Source organism: Panthera leo, chromosome F3 (genome assembly GCF_018350215.1).
Source record: "Panthera leo isolate Ple1 chromosome F3, P.leo_Ple1_pat1.1, whole genome shotgun sequence".
NCBI lineage: Eukaryota > Metazoa > Chordata > Mammalia > Carnivora > Felidae > Panthera > Panthera leo.
In genome coordinates, this window is record NC_056696.1 from 31,836,714 (window position 1) to 31,855,325 (window position 18,612).

Sequence of the window (18,612 nt, forward strand, 5' to 3'; positions counted from 1 at the left end):
ACACACACACACACACACACAGAGTGACAAATTGCTTAAATATAGACTTCTCCAGGATCCTGTTTTTAGCCCTCTTTTGTCTGTGGAGGTTGAGTTCATAGTAGAGTAAATAGAAACAGCCCCTCTAGAGTCTTACTGCTAGTTCTCAGCCCTTCTACCAAGTTCCAGACCCTTATTTCACTCTCCCTACTGGGATAACAAGTTGTTGTTTCTGCAAGCCTGGTATTTCTAACACTGAACTCACTTTCCTTCACACAAACTTGTTTCTCCTGGATGTCTAAGTGGGATTTATGCTGATATCATTCTGCCCTCACCCAGAATGAAAATTTTGAATTTCTTTGACCCTTCTAGTTTTTAATTTAATTCTGCATCTCAAATTCAGCTACCAATTCCTATGAAGGAAACCTCTGCGATGTTTCTTTTTTTTTTTTTTTTTTTTTTAATCTAAATACCACAGACTAGTTCAGGCCTCATTACCTTTTACTTGGAGTGTATTTTCTTGTTAAATATTCCCTTTATTGATATTGGTTCCATCTTCAGTCTGTTTTACTTATTTTACTGCTATATTCCTCTTCCTACAGCATGATACCTTCTTTTTCCTTTTTCCTTTTTATTTTTGTTTTGTTATAAACATTAGTGGGACAATTGTCATGATTTGAATGAAGTTTGTAGATTTTAGATTAGATAATAATATTGTATCAGTGTTAATCTGATTTTGATCATTCCATTATGGTTATGTAAGAGACTGCCCTTGTATTTAGAAAATACACATGGAAGTATTTAGGGGACACTAATTTACTCTCAAAAGTTGAAAACTCATATGTATATGTGTCAGAAAGATATATATAGAGAGAAGGAATGTTAACATAAAGCAAATGTGGGAAATACTGATATTTGGGGAATCTGAATGAAGCATATATGTGAATTCTTTGTACTATTTTTACAAATTTTTTTGTGAAATTATTTCAAGATTAAAAGTTTTAAAAAGTCGGGGCACCTGGGTGGCTCAGTCAGTTAAGCATCCAACTCTTGGTTTTGGCTCAGGTCATGATCTCACGGTTTATGAGATTGAGCCCTGCATTGGGCTCTGTGCTGACAGCGTGGAGCCTGCGTGGGATTCCCTCTCTCTCTCTCTCTCTCTCTCTCTCTCTGGCCCTCCCTCCCCTCTTTATTTCAAAATAAATAAGCTTAAAAAAAAGTTTTAAAAAGTCATTAGAGAGACAGGGAGAATTCTCTGTGCCTTCCCCTCAATTTTTCTGTGAACCTTAAACTGCTCTTAAAAAAAATAGCCTTAACAGTAAATTTTTAAGTTATTAGACTCATGGAAAGTGTAATAGTGTGATTCTCTTAAGCAAATATACCAGTGTCGTGTTTTGCTTACTTGATAGTTCAGTTCACTCAGCAAGCATTTATTAAGCATCTTACTGTGTCTCAAAAGATACAACGTGAATAAAGATATAAATAAATTTGAGTTCTAAACAATGCCACTTCATTGTTTATACCTTCACGTGGCATGTTGGTTTGCTATAGTTTTGATTATTACAAGGAGCAGGGCTCAAGGAGAAGGGGTCCCAGGCTGAATTTTTCCTGACTATGAAAGGAAGCAGTGGCCCATGTGCTATTTGCCTTCTCTCCTTCTACGTAAACATTAAAGTCACTTGAAATTCTCTCCTATATGACCCTACATTTGCTGCCTTAGAGCCTTGGTTTATCCATGTATTAAAGTGGGTACAAGTTTATATCTGAGTTACTAAATTCTGTTTTCAGATAACTGAGGGTTTTTTTTTTAACGTTGCTAGTGGATTCAGGGGGAAGCTGTAAATATTACATTTTAGCATGTTGAGGGTGAAGGCTTGAGCAGCTTACCTCAGGACAGTGGCTCAAAGCAAAACTTCTGGAACTTGAATGCTGGGAGATACTCTGATATGTTCAATTTGGCAGTTGCCTGTTCTTGTCCATAAATCTGCTTTTGGTGACAAGCAGTTTCTGCATTTCTGAGTTATTCTTATCACACCCGTCCTGGTGGGTGTCACTTAACTACACCCGTGGTACTGATGGCTGTCTACACATGGCACCTCGTAAGTTTTATAGTGGCAGATTACTTTCATTTTAAGTCAGTTCAGCAAGCTCGAGTTCCCACAAAGGATTGGGCACTGATTTACGCACCAGGGATGCAACGATGAGGACAGCACAGTCTAATAGAGGCCATAGACACATGAGAAAATACATAGAATGTAAACTAATAAGCATAGTTACAAGGGACAGAGTTGGCACTGAGAAAGAATTATTAACTGTGTAGGAGAAGAGGAGGAAGAAGCTGAAGGGGAAGAGGACAAAGGGGAAGAGAGCCAAATCCTTCTTCCATAGTAGGAAGTCAGTGAATAAATTTGAAGTTGGATAATCTAGAAATAGTGGTAGCAGCATGTTTATAAGCAAGATGGAGGTAAATGGCAAAAGAAAATTGAAAAGGGCTGTATCTGAGAAACAGGTATCTCAGTAGGGAAAAAATAGGCCTATTATTTTTCATGTGAACCTTGGAGTACTCTGACTCTTGAAAACTATATGCATATTGTTACTTTGTTAACTAAAAAAATTTTTTTAAATCCTAATTACTTTTTTAGGCCAACTGAAGTGAGGCCATTTCCACGTATCCTGTGCCATAAGTAGACAACACACCCCCTTCCTTTAAAGTCACACAGAAGTTCTTTAAATTCCTTACACAGCATTGACCATATTCTGGCAGTAGAGTATTTGTTTACTTTTCCCTCTGCTAGATTATTAGGTTTTTGAAAGCAGGAACTGTGCATCTCAAAATCTTCCTCAGTGTTTATTAGCTCCCTTACTTGGAGTTGGCATAACTGAATCGAGGGTTTAGCCATGTTGTTTGTTAGCTAGCTCCCACTTTGGATTCTCGGTACCATGAAAATTCAAATGTTCTAACAAATGTATAGAGGTGCCAGCTGCTAAGCATTATTTATATCTTTTTTTGCAAGTGTAATTTGTCTAGTGCTCTTAAATCTGATTCAATGGATTTTGGTAGAATACTCTATTTAAGAGCACGTCCTGGGGGCGCTTGGGTGGCTTGGTTGGTTAAGCATCGCACTCTTGGTTTCAGCTCAGGTCATGATCTCACGGGTTTGTGAGTTCGAGCCCCACATTGGGCTCAGCACTGGGCATGGAGCCTGCTTGGGATTCTATTTCTCCCCCTCTGCCCTCTGCCCCAATTGTGTGCTCATTCTTTCCCTCAAAATAAATAAATAAACTTTTTTTTTTTTTTTTAAGAGCACATTCTGGATTACTGATGATTAGAATTTTTGTTTCTTGAAAATTAGAAGCTAGTTTCTAATTTGGATAGCTACTGGTACTGGAAAGATTTATTTCTGTTATTTCTTTATTTATTTATTTCCCACAAGAACTCCTTTTATTTGATTCCAAGAGGACTGGTATTGAGTGCATTTGATACTTTGCCATATTAGGGGATTAGTTGTTTTAATATTTTAATCCCACGGTGATCAAACAGAGTAATAAAAGTAGATTGCTCTTGAGGGAGCATTTGGTCTGCCCTTCTGGCTGTCTCCTCAGGCCTAGAGAATGTCCAAGCTGTTCTAGGCAGATGGTAGGGAAGGTTTTCTGTTAAAACACAGCCCCATTTCCACACTCACCCCCACTTAAAGCAATATATACTTCACCAGCGTCACCAAGTTCTTTCAAGAGTCCAGTTGGTAAATCCAAACTCCTCTGTTTAATTCAGCCATATTTTTAGTCACTTTTCTCCTTATAAGGTGGGGCTTTAAAAATTTTTTTTAAATGTTTATTTTTTGAGAGAGAGACAGAAAGGGCACATGAGCGGGGGAAGAGCAGAGAGAGGGAGACAGGATCCGAAGCAGGCTCCACACTGATAGCAGAGAGCCCGATGTGGGGCTTGAACTCACAAACTGTGAGATCATGGCCTGAGCTGAAGTGGGATGCTTAACCAACTGAGCCACCCAGGTGCCCCTAAAGATGTTTTAAATACTATTTCAAGATATTCTTTAGCCCTATGGCTCTTGCTAAGTTTCCCTTAGGTTGATTAGGCCTGATTTTATATTTACAGAAATAGTATATTTTTATAAGTCAAAAAGTAATGCAAATAATTCCCCAAACCATTTGGCTGCTATTCAGTGTGGTAGAAGTGAGTAGTTTAAAGGGTGTTGCTTATATTGCAAAACTGTGTTAAGATAGTATTAAATTATCTAAAAGTAAAAAGTCAGTAATTTGTAATGCCATTCAGTTAAAAAATAAAACCCAGTTTTTAAATTTAAGTTTTTAATTTTAAAACATTCCTGGAGTTTCCGGATGAAGTTAACCAACTTTCCTAAAAATCCAAATACTCAAGGATATCTCATTTGGAGGAAACAGATGATTACATTTTCCTGAACGGTTAAATTCCCCGCGTGGCCCTGGGCACACCTTCCTTGTACCTGGAACTGTGCTGGCTGGAGTTGTGAGGCTTTCTTCTGCCTGGACTCTGCCCCATACATACATAGCTCAGGGCTCATCCAGAGACTTGAAGTTGTGACTCCCCGCTCTAAATTTTAAGCCTCCCTGTGTGGCACTAACTGGGAATTTCCCTCAGGTAAAAAGCTGGAAGAAATGGAAAACTCGCCCAGTACCGTTCCTGCCTTGCCCGTGTTGACTCTCCTCCAATATCTGCCTGTCTTTAGTCACTCTCCAGTGCTCTCTACTAATTACTTTTGGTGTTCTGTCCAGAATGTATAACTGGAACCTGTGAGCTCCTCGGCCATTATAAGAGGCAGAACTCATCTCTTGTCTCATTTTAGTGGATATTACAAGTCACAGGGAGAGTTAGAGCTAACTCTCAGATTTTAAGAGGTGAAAGTATAGATTTTGCTCTTGAGTATGCCCCCGTTCACTTTTTTGGCCTTTTAAGTAGTACCGTGTTGTGCCAAAGTTACTATAAACATTGGCACTGAAGTCAAATGGCAGTACTTAGTAAAAAGATGATTACCTGTATAATTCAGAATATTTTTATTAAGATTAATATTGAAATGAAAACACAAGAGCTCTGTATACTTAAAGAGAACTCCTAGATGGATCCCCAAGAATATGTCCCCAAATTTGCATATCCCGGTTGTGAAACATTGCTGGCTATCCTCCAAAGCAGAGCCTCTGACTTTTGCTATTCTCCAGTTTAAAAATCTTTCCATGAGAGGCATTCTCATAAATTGCTGGTGGGAATATAAATTGATATAATCTTTATGAAGACAATTTGGCCACATTTTTCAAAATTACTAATACATTTAGCCATGACTTAGCAATTTCATTTTGGAATTTTACCCTGTAGATGCACTTGTACACAGAAGGATGGACATTTGCATAATGTTCTTCATTGCCACATTGTTTAGAATAACAAAAGATGATGGGGTGCCTGGGTGGCTCAGTTGGTTAAGGGTGTGAATTTAGCTCAGGTCATGATCTCATGGTTCTGAGTTGAGCCCTGTATGGGGCTCTCTGCTGTTAGATTGGAGCCCTCTGTTTCCCTCTCTACCTGTCTCTCCCCAACTTGTGCTCAGGCACCCGTGTGTGTCTCTCTCTAAAAAATAAATAAATGTTAAAAAATAAGAATAACAAAAGATGAGACTCTATCTATTATTAGGAAATAATTAATGTTTACTGTGTATTAAGAGACTACAGTTAAATTAGAAAATAATTTCAACAACAACAAAATATTTTTAACAGAAATGATAAGGAAAATATAAAAATTTATGGGATATAGCATAATCTGTGTCAAGAGGAAAATTTATAGCCTTAAAAACCTTCTGTTAGAAAAGAAAAAAACCTGAAAATCAGCGATCTAAATGTCTATCTCGGAAAGTTAGAAAAAGAAAAGCAAATTAAATACAAAGATAGTGGAAATCAGGGAATAATAATATAGGAGAATTTCTTGAAATCAAAAACATACAGTAGAAAGAATAACACTAAAAAAATTTTTTTTAAGCACTATAAAATTGACTCCTGGCAAGGCTGATCAAGAAAAAAAGAAGGCCCATATTGCCAATATCAGGAATGAAAAAGTGGACATTACTACAGATTCTATAGTCACTAAAAGGACAAAAAAGGACATTAAGTATAATTCTTCCAGAGCATAGAAAAGGGGATACTTCTGGGCTTGTTTTATGAAACCAATATAACTCTGATATCAAAACCTGAACCAAGGATATTATAAGAAAGGAAAATTTACAGGCAAATTTCTTCCATGATTATAAATCCAAGACTAACCCAGCAATATATAAAAAACATATCAGATTGCATACCAAGAACATATATTCCACAAATGAAAGTTTTGTTTAACATTCAAAATTGGTCAAAAAAAAACATTCAAAAAACAATTTAATTCATCACATTAACAGAATAAAGGAAGAAATTATAAAAACATGTCAATAGATGGAAACAATTGATGAAGTGTTAACTGTCATTCATGATAACAAAGAAAACACTTTTAGCAAACTGGAAATAGAAGGGGATTTCTTTAATCTTACTAATGGTATCTACAAAAAAATCTTCAGTAAATGTCACACTTAATGGTAAACTATTGAATGTTTCCCCCATGAAAGATGAGAAATGAGAGGTGCCTGGGTTGCTCAATCGGGTAAGCATCTGACTTCAGCTCAGGTCATGATCTTACCGTTTGTGAGTTTGAGACCCACATCAGGCTCTGTGCTGACAGCTCGGAATCTGTGACTCTTTTCTCTGTTCCCTCCCCACTCATGCTCTGTCTCAGTCTCTCAAAAAATAAACGTTAAAAAAGTTTTTTTTTTAAAGAAAGAGGAGAAATGAATGACAAGGAAACTCATTATTACCAGCTCCAGTCAGTGTTGTCAGTATTGACTAGAGTATTACCAGCTCTAGTGACAAGAAAAAGGAATCAACAGTGTAAATATAGAAAAGGTAAAAAAAAAAAAAAAAGTCATTATTTGTGTTAATTCCTCTTCCTACCTGCAAATTAAGGTTGTAAGTTTGCTTGGTGGATGTAGACCTTCAGTCCTCATAATATAAATGGCTGTTTCATACAATAGGTACCTAAAGAGACTTCTCAGACAAGGCAAGAGGCTAGGAAAAGCTACTTCACAAACTGACTTAAAAAAAATCTCCCTTTCAAACCCACTTTAAGTAGAGATAGTGGCTTGAGACAAGGGAGTTTGGCCTTTTGCAGCCAAGGACAAAGATGTAGCAGATGAGACAATGTGAATTTAGCATTGTATGGTGAACACTGCCAACATTTTTCCATAGAAATATGTTTGCCTAGTGGCTAAATTCTGTAGGATTCCATGTCCACTGCAGGTTGGTCAGTCTATCAGAACAGCCTGAGGAGCTTGTACAGGCTATGTAACTTTCCCCCATAGGGATCTGCATTCTTAGTTAAAATGGGGAGAAGAAGGGACGCCTGGGTGGCTCAGTCGGTTAGGCTTCTGACTTCGGCTCAGGTCACGATCTCACAGTTTGTGTGTTCAAGCCCTGCGTCGAACTCTGTGCTGACAGCTCGGAGAGGGGAGCCTGCTTCAGATTCTGTGTGTATGTCTCTCTCTGCCTCTCCCCTGCTCGTTCTCTGTCTGTCTGTCTCTCTCAAAAATAAATAAATCTTAGAGAAAGTTTTTTTTTAATGGGGAGAGGAAGAGAGGAGACATTAAAATTCTTGGAATATTATTTCTACTTTGAGAATTTCTTATAATTCAAAGAGTAGAGAGTTACCCTTTGAAGAAATGGAAAGACAAACTTGTTTAAATAGCCAAGGAACTGACCCCTCATTTGAAATTTTATCTCCATGTCTCTGCTCCTCTGAGTATTTATTTCATTATTGATATTAAAAGAATCTTTAGAATCTCTGTCAGGAATTCACCTCTGTAATACTTGGTAACAACATTTATCTTTTTACATGACTGGCTTGAGGCTGACTATCACTGGCTATACCAGTGATTGCCTCACTGGTATAGAAACACGCACACACTGTATGTATAGAGTATTACGCTGTGTGAAAAATGTGTAGAGTATTACGCGTATGAAAATAGTCATGGAGGGGTGCCTGGGTAGCTTGGTTGGTTAAGTGTCCAACTCTTGGTTTCAGCTCAGGTCATGATTTTCCTGTTCATGGGATTGGGCCCTGCATTGGGCTCTGCACTGGCAGCATGGAGCCTGGTTAGGATTCTCTCTCTCTCCCCCTCTCTCTGCCCCTGCCCTACTCATGCTATTTCTATCTCCCTCAAAACAAATAAACTTTAAAAAAGAAAAGAAAAGAAAATAGTCACGAACTGTCAAACTCTTATAGCAACTTTGGGTCCAGTTTAATCACTACAACTTTTGCTGAAGCCAGAGAGCTGGAAAACACAGCTACTTGCCATGAGTGGTCCGGCCTTTAATGACCCCACCACCATCAGTACCAATACCAAGTTATGCCACTCCCCTGTGCCCAGTAGTGCGCATGTGTAACAACTTTGTAAGGTACATAATACTGTTAACCCCATTTTACAGATGGAGGGACCAGATCGTACAGAGGTTAGACAATTTTCTTGCCAGGTCACATAGCTGGCAAGTGCTGTTGAGCCAGAATTCAGCCCCCGGCCATCTATCCCAGAGTCTATACCCTTAGTCACTATGCCACACTACCTTCTGGGATTATTTTAATTGGGCCCAAAGAACAAAGATTCTCCAAATATTAAAAACAAACAAAACAAAACAAAATAAAAGCTGTACCGTTTGTGGAAGGGGATCTCGGCCCCGAAGTCTCAGTCTCTTACTTTAGTGAGGCATATGAGAACATGAGAGTGCAGAAGTAAAAATTTTAATTTGAAAGAGATCTTTCAATTACTCAGCAGTATAAGCACTGAAAGGGCTAAGAAATACAAGCCTATGGGATGATTTTATGTGGCATAAGTATTTCAAGTATTTTTTCCTCTTTAAAAGTTATGACGTTCTTTAATGCATCTTTTTGTTCAAAGCAAAAGAAATGCTTTGAAATGTTCTTTCAAAGCAAAAGAAAATCTAATTCTGGTAGGGGATTTTATAGTAGCAAGCTGAAACTTGAAGTTTCTGGACCTCAGAATCTCCTACCCCATTAAAATATTTAATAGACCAAAACCCTTCTATATGACTGCTTTAGAGCAACGTAGTACTATCCTTGGAGGAACAGAAAGGTGACTAAGGTTGGGAAAGTTATTTTCTGTGTAAATAAAACTATATTTTGGCTTTGAAAGTAAAATTTTTAATCAAGACTGTGATTTCCTGAAACTGATTTTTTTTTTTTAAGTTTATTTATTTTGAGAGAGACAGAGACAGCATGAGTCAGGGAGGGGCAGAGAGAAGGAGAGAGAGAGAATCCCAAGCACAGAGACAGCACAGAGCCTGACTCGGGGCTTGAACCCATGAGCTGAGAGATCATGAGCCAAAATCAAGAGTCAGACGCTTAACTGACTGAGCCACCCAGGCACCCTGCACTGCCTGTTTTTTAAATAAAATTTTATTTGATCATAACTATACCCCTATACCCATTTATTTCTATATTGCCTAAGGCAACGTTCACACTACAAAGCAGAGTTGAATAGTTGCAACAGGTACCATATAGCCTGCAAAGTCCAAATATTTTCTATCTGGCCGTTTAAGGAAAAGTTTGCGGGGGCACCTGGATGGTTCAGTCAGTTTAAGAGCCTGACTCTTGGTTTCGGCTCAGGTCATGATCTCATGGTTTGAGTTCAAGCCCTGCATTAGTCTCTGTGCTGACAGTGCAGAGCCTGCTTGGGATTCTCTCTTTCTCCTTCTCTCTCTGCCCCTCCTTCACTTGTGCACACATGCGCATGCTCTCTATCTCTGTCAAAATAAATAAACTTAAAAAAAAAAAGAAAAAGTTTGCAGACCTGACCTAGAGAATTGACAGACAAGAGCTGATGGCTGAATTAGTTACATATTCAGAGAAAACAATATGATTGCTCAATTCAGGGAGAACAAAAATTGAGCAGGAAAGGAATAGTAGCCTTGATTTACTACAGAGCTTAGCTTTGAATATATGTACCTGATTATAACAATGTAAACATCTAATACTGTGCTAATTAAAATTACTGCACATTGCACTGGGAAGATGGGAAGGACATGAATGTGTGGTGGGAAAAGAAAGGAGCTTGATCCCCATCTTCCATAGGGGAGGTCAGTAGATAGGCCCTCAAACTGAAGAAACATGGTGATAAATATCAAGATAATTGGTTAAAAGAGGTAAAAATCAATTCCTCTGGGGAGAGAGAAACAAAGGGCAGAGGGACAGGGACTGCTATTTTTCATACAAACAAACTTTTTGCAGACTTTTAAAACTGGGTACCTTTATGCTTTTGATTTAAAAAAATAAAATAAAATAAAGAGGGGCCCCTGTGTGGCTCGTTGGTTCACTGTCTGACTCTTGGTCTCAGCTCAGGTCATCATCCAGGGTCATGGGATCCAGCCCTGTGTGGGCTCTGTGCTGAGCCTGGAGCCTGCTTGAGATTCTCTCTCTCTCTCTCTCTCTCTCTCTCTCTCTCTCTCTCTCTCTCTCTCTCTCCTCCCTCCCCCCCCCCCCCCCCGCCCCACTTGCATGTGTACACATGCACACTCTCTCTCAATAAATAAAATTTGAAGAAATTTAAAAGAAGAACCCCCTACCAAGAAACAGCAAAACAAAACAAAAAAAAAAAAAAAAAACTTTTCAGAGTCAGCAAATGTATAGTATTTACCCAGCTACCCTTTTCGATCCCCCATCCAGCAGCTATGGGTCACTAGTCATCCCAGTCTGTTTCCTGTTGAGGTGGGACGCGTTCACAGAATCTTCACATTTGTGCTCCAGTAAGAGGTGGCCCCTTTCAGGACACCAATATCTGTGCTCTAATTAGTGAAAAGGCACCAATTTAGGCAGATTCTGTCTGGTTCACAGACATCTCCTCCCAAAGAACATGGCCAAGATGCATTATTCAGCATTCGGCCTAGCATCCGACTGCTCTAAATGTGTCCTAAAGTAGCTACACTTGAAAACTTCATCTGTTCTGAATACCGTTTCTTCTTAAACCCACAGAGGAAGACAGGCATTTCTCAATAATTATTTATAGATACTGCATAACTTATTAATATTTTTTCATCTTCTGGTGCTGGACCTAACATATGATAGGCTAGTGAATGAATGAATGAATGAGTGAACTCTGTTGTGTAATCAACAAAATTTTAAAAACCAAGATGATCTGAGAAGCGGCAAAAACAAAGGCCATTCCATAACTTTCTTCAGCTTTTCAGTGACCAAATCTAAGTTGTGTTTCTGAATGATTTCGATTCCTGAATTAAAGTAGTTTTTGCTTTTTTTCTAACTCTTCATAGGATCTTTCCAATTAAAGATGTACCCCTGGAGACTGATGGCCTCTCTGATTGGCTCTATCAACGTTTTATTGAAAAAGAGGAACTCTTATCACATTTTTATGAAACAGGTACAGAGTATCCTATTACATAGGTTTCTGAAGTTAGTGGTAGTTCCAAAGATGTACTTTGGGGGAGATAACCATTTTTTCCATTCTTCAGATACCCTAAAGGAATCAAAGGATTTCTACAGTTAAGAATTTCAGCTTAGAATATTCATAAGAACAATGTTAGTGTTAAATGTATTCAGGCTTTTACTTCATCAGGCAATATGCAAGATCAAATGATGAGTAAACTATATAAATGGAACTAATGCAGGAGGGTACCAGTATGCAAAAGACTATATACATATACAGTTACACGGCTGTTTTATGAAATAGCAAATAACATTTATGATTTGGCATTGTACTTACTTGATTGTTTAAATAATGCCATCATCTTGCAGTCATTTGAGATCGTTTTGAACTGCATTTTTATGCGTGGTTATTCTTTTCTTTACATATTAGAGATAAATCTTACTTTTTAAGTTTTATACTTATACTTTTCTTATACTCAACCTTACACTTTTCTCCTTGGGAGAAAAACGTCAATTTATTGTAAGGTCCCTTATCTGTACTTAATATTCTCTACCTTCTGTGAAAACTACAATGCGGTGAAAGGAAGGGAGGGGAAGGGAGGAGGAGAGAGGGAGGAAGAAAGGAAGTTAGGAAAGAAGAAAATTGGTAGAATGTTCGGCATTACCAAAGTGCTTTCACAAATAACTAAGTATATTGTACACTTAATTTCTACAACTTACAATAAGAAGAGGATAAAAAAGGAAGAGAAGGTTGTTTTAAGTTTTTTTGATGGCTATGAGATTTTAGATGAACAGAAAGTGCTATATTCTTCCCACTTAGATTTTTTTGGTTCAGAATTAATGTTCCTCTTAAATCAGACTGTCAAAGTCCTGATGGTGGGCAAAAGCTGATACTGTTAATTACCATTAATGCCTTTGTTTTTGTGTTTAGGGTTTTTTTTCACTTTACCCACAACAGGATTCCTTCCTGATCCTAACATTCCGACTCTGGGGCTGTGGACTAGTACATATTCTATGACAGGGGTTGGACGCTGTGCATGTCTTTAGAATTCTTAGTAAGACCCATTGAACAAGACATCCTTCTGCACCACGTACAATCTTTGGTCTTACTCTCAAAGTTTCTTTAAAGATAAAACAGGATAGATGTGTAAGAAGGCACAAGGTGATTAAGAGAAGAGAGTATCTCTTCTTTTTCAATCTTTATGTCTTGCTTTATGATATTTAGGCAAAATTACAGCAACAATAATGGAAGTCTTTTTTTTAAGAAAGCTATTTGTATAATAGACCTTGCAACTTGGAAGTGCTCTCTGTAAATTGCTTGTGAGAAGCAAATCCCCACATGAATCAGCTTACCCAAAGGGATTATCAGCAAGGACAAAGACTATTTGAAATGCTGAAGTGTTATCAAGATGACCTTAGGTACTATTGCTCCGAAGTAGTCTAGCCTTCCCTTCCAGAAAAGAATTTAAAGACATCTGTTTACTTTGTTTCTTTTTATATTATTAAGATATATTTCATAAATAATATTGCCTTTTGAAAATAATATGTGATTTACCACCGCTTTTTGCAAACATTTAACTTGTAAATAGAGGAATTAGTGTAAGTTATGTTATTTCAGAAAATATTTAATATCAACTTGATACATCCTGTGTCCTGGCTGCCATGGAAATCTGTAGGGTTCCAGTGGAAACAAGGCAGGCAGAGTGCCTGCTCTCATGCAGTTTATATTCCAGAAGGAGACAGACAGTAAACAAGTCTGTAGCAAAAAGAAAAGATAGATCTGGATCATTACAGATCATGGAAAGTGCCGAGAAGGAAATAAACGTAGTGATGAGCGTGATGTCCTTGGGGCGGGGGAGGGAGATGGATGGTGTTTTTTCTGATATTGGAAGAATGCAGTTAAACCTGCTATTCACAGAGATGAGGAGAAGCATCTCAAGTGGGGAAAATAAATGCAAATGTTCAGAGGCAGGAAAGGGGTCAGCAGTTTGAAAATTGTTATTTCAAATGAGATCTCTCTTCAGGAACAAAGGGAAGTCGAAGAATGCTTTAAAAAACCCAACAACAGAAATTCTAGTTAAACTAATATTCAGCTTTTGTTCGGGAGACCTACCACCACAGTAAAACAAATTAATATTTCTATCTTGTCTTTTAGGGGCTTTTCCACCTCCCAAGGGCCAGAAGGAAGCTGTTTCCAGGGAGATGACCCTCAGCAATATGTGGATATTTCTCATACAGTCTTTTGCATTTTTGTCAGGCTATATGTGGTATAAGATCATTCAGTATTTTTACCATTGCCTGTTTTAGGAATTGACTGGGACTTGTCAAGGTCACCAGAGGAGTTCAGACTTTCATAAGTGTGCATTATTTTACATGTGCAAATCAGAATATAAAAAAAAAAAAAGCAAAGGAAATTCAATGGATGGATTAATATTTATCCCCCTTCGGGATATTTTAAAACTCTACTAAAATGAGGATCAGTAATATAATGACCTGCTAATATGTTTTAAGGACTTTTCATGTTTTCAAAAGATACACTCTACCACACACTTAAGCGAACATCCCACTCGAGAAGAGGAAATCATAAAACCATCCTAGAAGACTATCTGAGAGAAATGCTGTTGCCACTAGATGTACTTGGTAATCTAGTTCAAGCTCAGAAAGTTGTGTCCGTTCCTCTTAGCTCGTAGTGTCTGTTAGGGCAGTGCTGCAGAGCACCGTCATTTCCACCGACCCTAGCCGTGTCCCTAGGAGCCTCGAGGCAGGGGAGCCATTGGCACCCTCTGAAGAACTGTTCCCCAGGGGTTTGCAGTGGCACTCCAGTGTCAGGCATTCTCATGGGGGGAAAGCAGTGTCCACTGGACACATTCTGGTACTAGAATGTGTTTCTAAAAAAGGCTAGCTCAGTCTAATATCGTGTTTACATCGCTAGTGCTTTCCCTTGTATGAGGGGGTCACTTGATTTCTCTTTTTGTACAGAAGGCATATCATAGATTGATAATTGTCTTTTACAAAATGCACTTTTATCAGATGCATATATAGCAGAGGATTAGTAATATAGCCTGAAAGCAAACGTAAGCCTAATCCGTGAGTGGAATTCTCGAGAGGCTGTGTTGTCTCTGCGCGTGTACCTGGACCCTGATGCTCGGCAGAGGCTTCCGTCCAGCTCCGAGGCTTTTGTCTCCCGTTTTGGGGTATTAGCACCAAGTTTGCTCGGGGGCAGCTGAAACCAACGTTGTAAAGCATTTAAGTGATCCGTTTGAGGTGAAATAGGGGTTCGATCAGAAAAATAGGAGCTAGAGCCAGACACGGGCTCAAAATGGTGACAAGCTGTCACACAGCACCCCTGAACCCATACTCTGTCGTCACGTCACGTTGCTGCCTGTGTCAGGGTGGTGTGACCAGGATTCAGACCAGCACAAAAGGCTTCCCCTGTCTCTTCCAGTTGCTTTCAAGGAGAATAAAGTCAAGTGTCTATTTCTAGAGAAGATGTTTTTCCTACTATGTTCATGTGATTTATACCTCATAGTAGAACCAGACTCTTCCCACAAAGTGCTGGGACTGCATCGGCTCTTCCCGTGCATTCCCAGTGTTGAGACAGAGCGTGTGTTTTAGTTTGGGACTGTAGGACTATTAAGATCTGAGTAAGTCAGTGGTAGTTTTCTGTGATATGAGCATTGTAGATTCCCGTGTTGTCGCTAATCATTCAAATGGCAATTTTGAGAAGTAGGCCAGAAAATAAAAATAAAGGCTAATGTTTTCTATTTTTAAATAAACCAAAAAAGGAAACTGAAAAGATGTGAATTTTCTCCCAGTTATGTGGGAAGGTAAAGCAACACCAAATAGAAGTCCACAGCAGCTTCGTCTTTAGGTTAATTCCGTGCATATATGAAAGAGAATAATGTGTTAATGAAATACCTCGTTGCATATTATGCCACTACTGGTAAAATGCAGAAGACGGTGTTAATGTGTTTGCTTCGGTAGTGCTTGTGATCAGATGCGATTTTTTTTTTTTTTTTTGAAGTCCAGGCATTTTATTGTGTGCTTTACAGTGACAGTGAGTAGGTGAAATCAATCTCAATTAAGAGGCATGGATGACAATAGGAAGCCAAAGAGAAGCTTAATGATGCTTCTGTTTGAGGCCCAGCAAACACTGCTAGATTACAGGATGAATTGAAATTGTTCATTTGAGAGATTAGTCAGCCATCGGGGGGATAAGTTGCTCACTGTCAGGGATGGCATGTACAGTCCTAGCTAAACAGACCTTTTCCTCATTGCTAAAGCAAACCACAGGTAGGAGTGGCCAGTTCTCCTACCAAAAAAAAAAAAAAAAAAGAGAGAGAGAGAAAGAAATGCATACGTGCATACATAGATGCGATTTAGAGCCACTGTCACCATCACTGTGCTCCAAAGGAACGTGATACTGTTAATATACTGTACACATTAAACCAACTATTCTATAAGATGCTTTACTTTTCAAGCGCAGAGTCATTTCAACAGACTCTAGAGTGACAAATACCAATAGATACATGAGTTCATTTTTGAAAATAGACCTGTGGGTTGTAAATAGATCCGTATTTACAACGGATCAATCCCTCTTTGATTGCTTATCAATGTGTTCTCTTTCTTCTGTTTGCAAAATACGTTCATTTGAGAGCATCGATAGTGCTCTCCTTACCAGTAACTGGAGTTCTCCTGCTCGCACTAGGGAATGCGAAGAGAGAATCAGTGTTCTTATATGGCAAATCAGGGAAGCGGCAATACGCCACTGTACAGAACTGAATAAAAATTCCCAATTTGTACTTTCTGCGCAAAGTGAGATGAAAGGTTTAGAGACTGTATGTTTTGTTAAGGGGGAAAAAATTAAAGTGTGCCAGTTTTATACCAGTAGCTTGTAGAATCTCAGCACTTCTTGATCTCAGTTGATCTGCCTAGATTCCCGTGGCAGAGAAGGTTGAGAACTCCCTACTGGATCCTGGTCTCAACAAGTCACAGCAGTGGAGCCCCTGCTTGGCCATGGGCCAAGAGCAGGTGCAGTGAATACAGAAGTGACCACACTGGCAGTTCACTCTTAACTTCAGAAACCATTATTGGTGTGAAATGTACAGATACGATGGAGAAAGCTATGCACCAGTGGAAGGTAAAGAAAAACTATAGAATGGAAAATGATGTTTTGGGGTGGGCAAATAAGTTGAGAATCTAGATTTTTGAAAGATAGCTCTGAGTTCAGATCTGTCATAATATTAAGTAGTTTTTAATATTACAATCAACTGTTAATTTCCCACTATAAAGGAACTAGGGGTTACTGGATAATTAATCCAATAATATGTCATAGTTAGCCAAAAATCTAGTGTGTATTTACGAGTTTGAGTTTTTTTCTCATCAAACTTTTTTTTTTTCTTCTGGGGATGCTTGTTGATGAAAAAAAAAAAGATTTCAGTTGTTTATTAGTTTCTCTCATTTATGTATTTTTGACTGTTAATGAGTGGCGAAAAGATTTGGGAAGACCGCTGCAAAAAGAGGGAACACAAAAGCCTAAGTAATCCATGGGCTAGAAAAGGAATCCCTGAATAATCAGGAGTTGGCAGTATTGCGATTATACTCAAGCCTTTTATGAAAATGAAATGTTAAATCACCCAATGTAAACCTCACATCATCCTAGTGTTAATATCGTTCACATTGATGTTAAGAATGCCTCTTCATTCTTTGCTCATGTTATTCACTTCTTGTGGATTTGTCTTTAGTAATGTTTTTGACAATCACTTCCCTAAAGACTCTTCTGAACTAGCAGGACCTGGTTATAATCATAGAAAGTAGTCTTTAATCATGGACAGTCTTATTGGATTCTTTTTATATTTAAGAAAATTTTATTTGCGCTGCTGAATAGGAAGAGTTCGTCATTTTCTTCATTACACAGGACTTCACTCCAGAGTTACCATTACGAGCGGGTCCCCTTGGGTCCATAAAGATGAATAAAAATGGTTAGTCTCATTTTTTGCCATGGAGTGCTGTGAGCCTTACGTCTGTTAATGTGAAAGGCAAAGTCAAAAGCGGCACTGGGCAGCAGGTATACTGGTTTATTTTATGAGGGGGTGGAGTCTAATACGTTTGGGACCAAAACCACCTAAATTGGACATTTCTAGATCACAAAGGGGCCGGGTGTCCTCTGGAGCGGTCACTGGTTGGTGCTTTATTGCAATCATTTTGCATTGATCCTCAACAATCCCAGGAACCGGACCCTGGGAACAAGCTGAGGGTGCTGAACTGTTGGGGAGGGTGACTGTAGCCATATGGAAGAAAAATATTGGTTTTTCTGCAGAATTTCCATTTGAGGATTTTTACATTTAATACTTTTTAGAACAGTTGAAAGAGTGAAAAATTTTTAAGTGTATTCTAGTTGCAAAGTGTGCACACATATTTCAAATGGCTTTATTTTTATTGTGTAGAACTGTTGAACACATGACTGAGGCACAAGTTCTTTCCACGGGAGGAGTCTGCATTTTACAGTAACTTCTGTGGTGACTGGGTAATGACACAGTTGTACATTGACCTGCCATTGTTACATTAAGTGCTTTCATTTTCATCACAGTTATTGCAAAGTCGTATTTATTTTATACAGGTGGATTTTAGTTTTCCTGATGCCATATGTTTACTTCTGCTTGTTGACCTGTTTTTCTTTCTTCATGTATCTGCATGTTGTAATGTATTATAAGAATGAATGTAAAGGCTGTGGCAACTGTAATTAATTTTTGTAAAGGGCTGGTCACACGTGGATCTGGGTTATGAATGCATACGGGATTATTTTAGTAACCAGATCACCTTTTCAGAAATTTAGATGTGAACACCAAAAGAAACATTTTCTCGACAACAACAACAACAACAAAAATGAATAGCTGGTTCTATTTTTTTTTAACCTAGAAAAATAAAGTTGATTTTTTTCAAGTAAAGTGCTTTTACTTCTTAGTGGTGGGGATGGGGTGTTTGTGTGTTTCTGGAGATTCTTCAGCATTAACATCTGTGGACATGTACTTAGAGCACATCATGGCAGCTGGATGCTGAGGGCAAACCGAAAAACCAAATGAAAAACGGTGTACTTCCTTCTTTGGTTTTAACCTGTTTCC

At 38.4% G+C, this 18,612-nt stretch overlaps 1 protein-coding gene across 3 annotated transcripts in view; it reads left to right on the forward strand.

Annotated features, from left to right (window-relative positions):
* The window catches only part of LPGAT1 (lysophosphatidylglycerol acyltransferase 1), a 73,746-nt gene extending 56,602 nt beyond the window's left edge, over positions 1–17,144 (forward strand). For all 3 annotated transcript variants that reach the window (XM_042925851.1, XM_042925852.1, XM_042925854.1), the window contains 2 exons: positions 11,380–11,486; positions 13,647–17,144. In XM_042925851.1, the coding sequence (XP_042781785.1) occupies positions 11,380–11,486; positions 13,647–13,798 (259 nt within the window). In that variant the 3' untranslated portion in view covers positions 13,799–17,144. The remainder of the gene's footprint in view (positions 1–11,379; positions 11,487–13,646) is intronic.
* Positions 17,145–18,612: the final 1,468 nt, after the last annotated feature.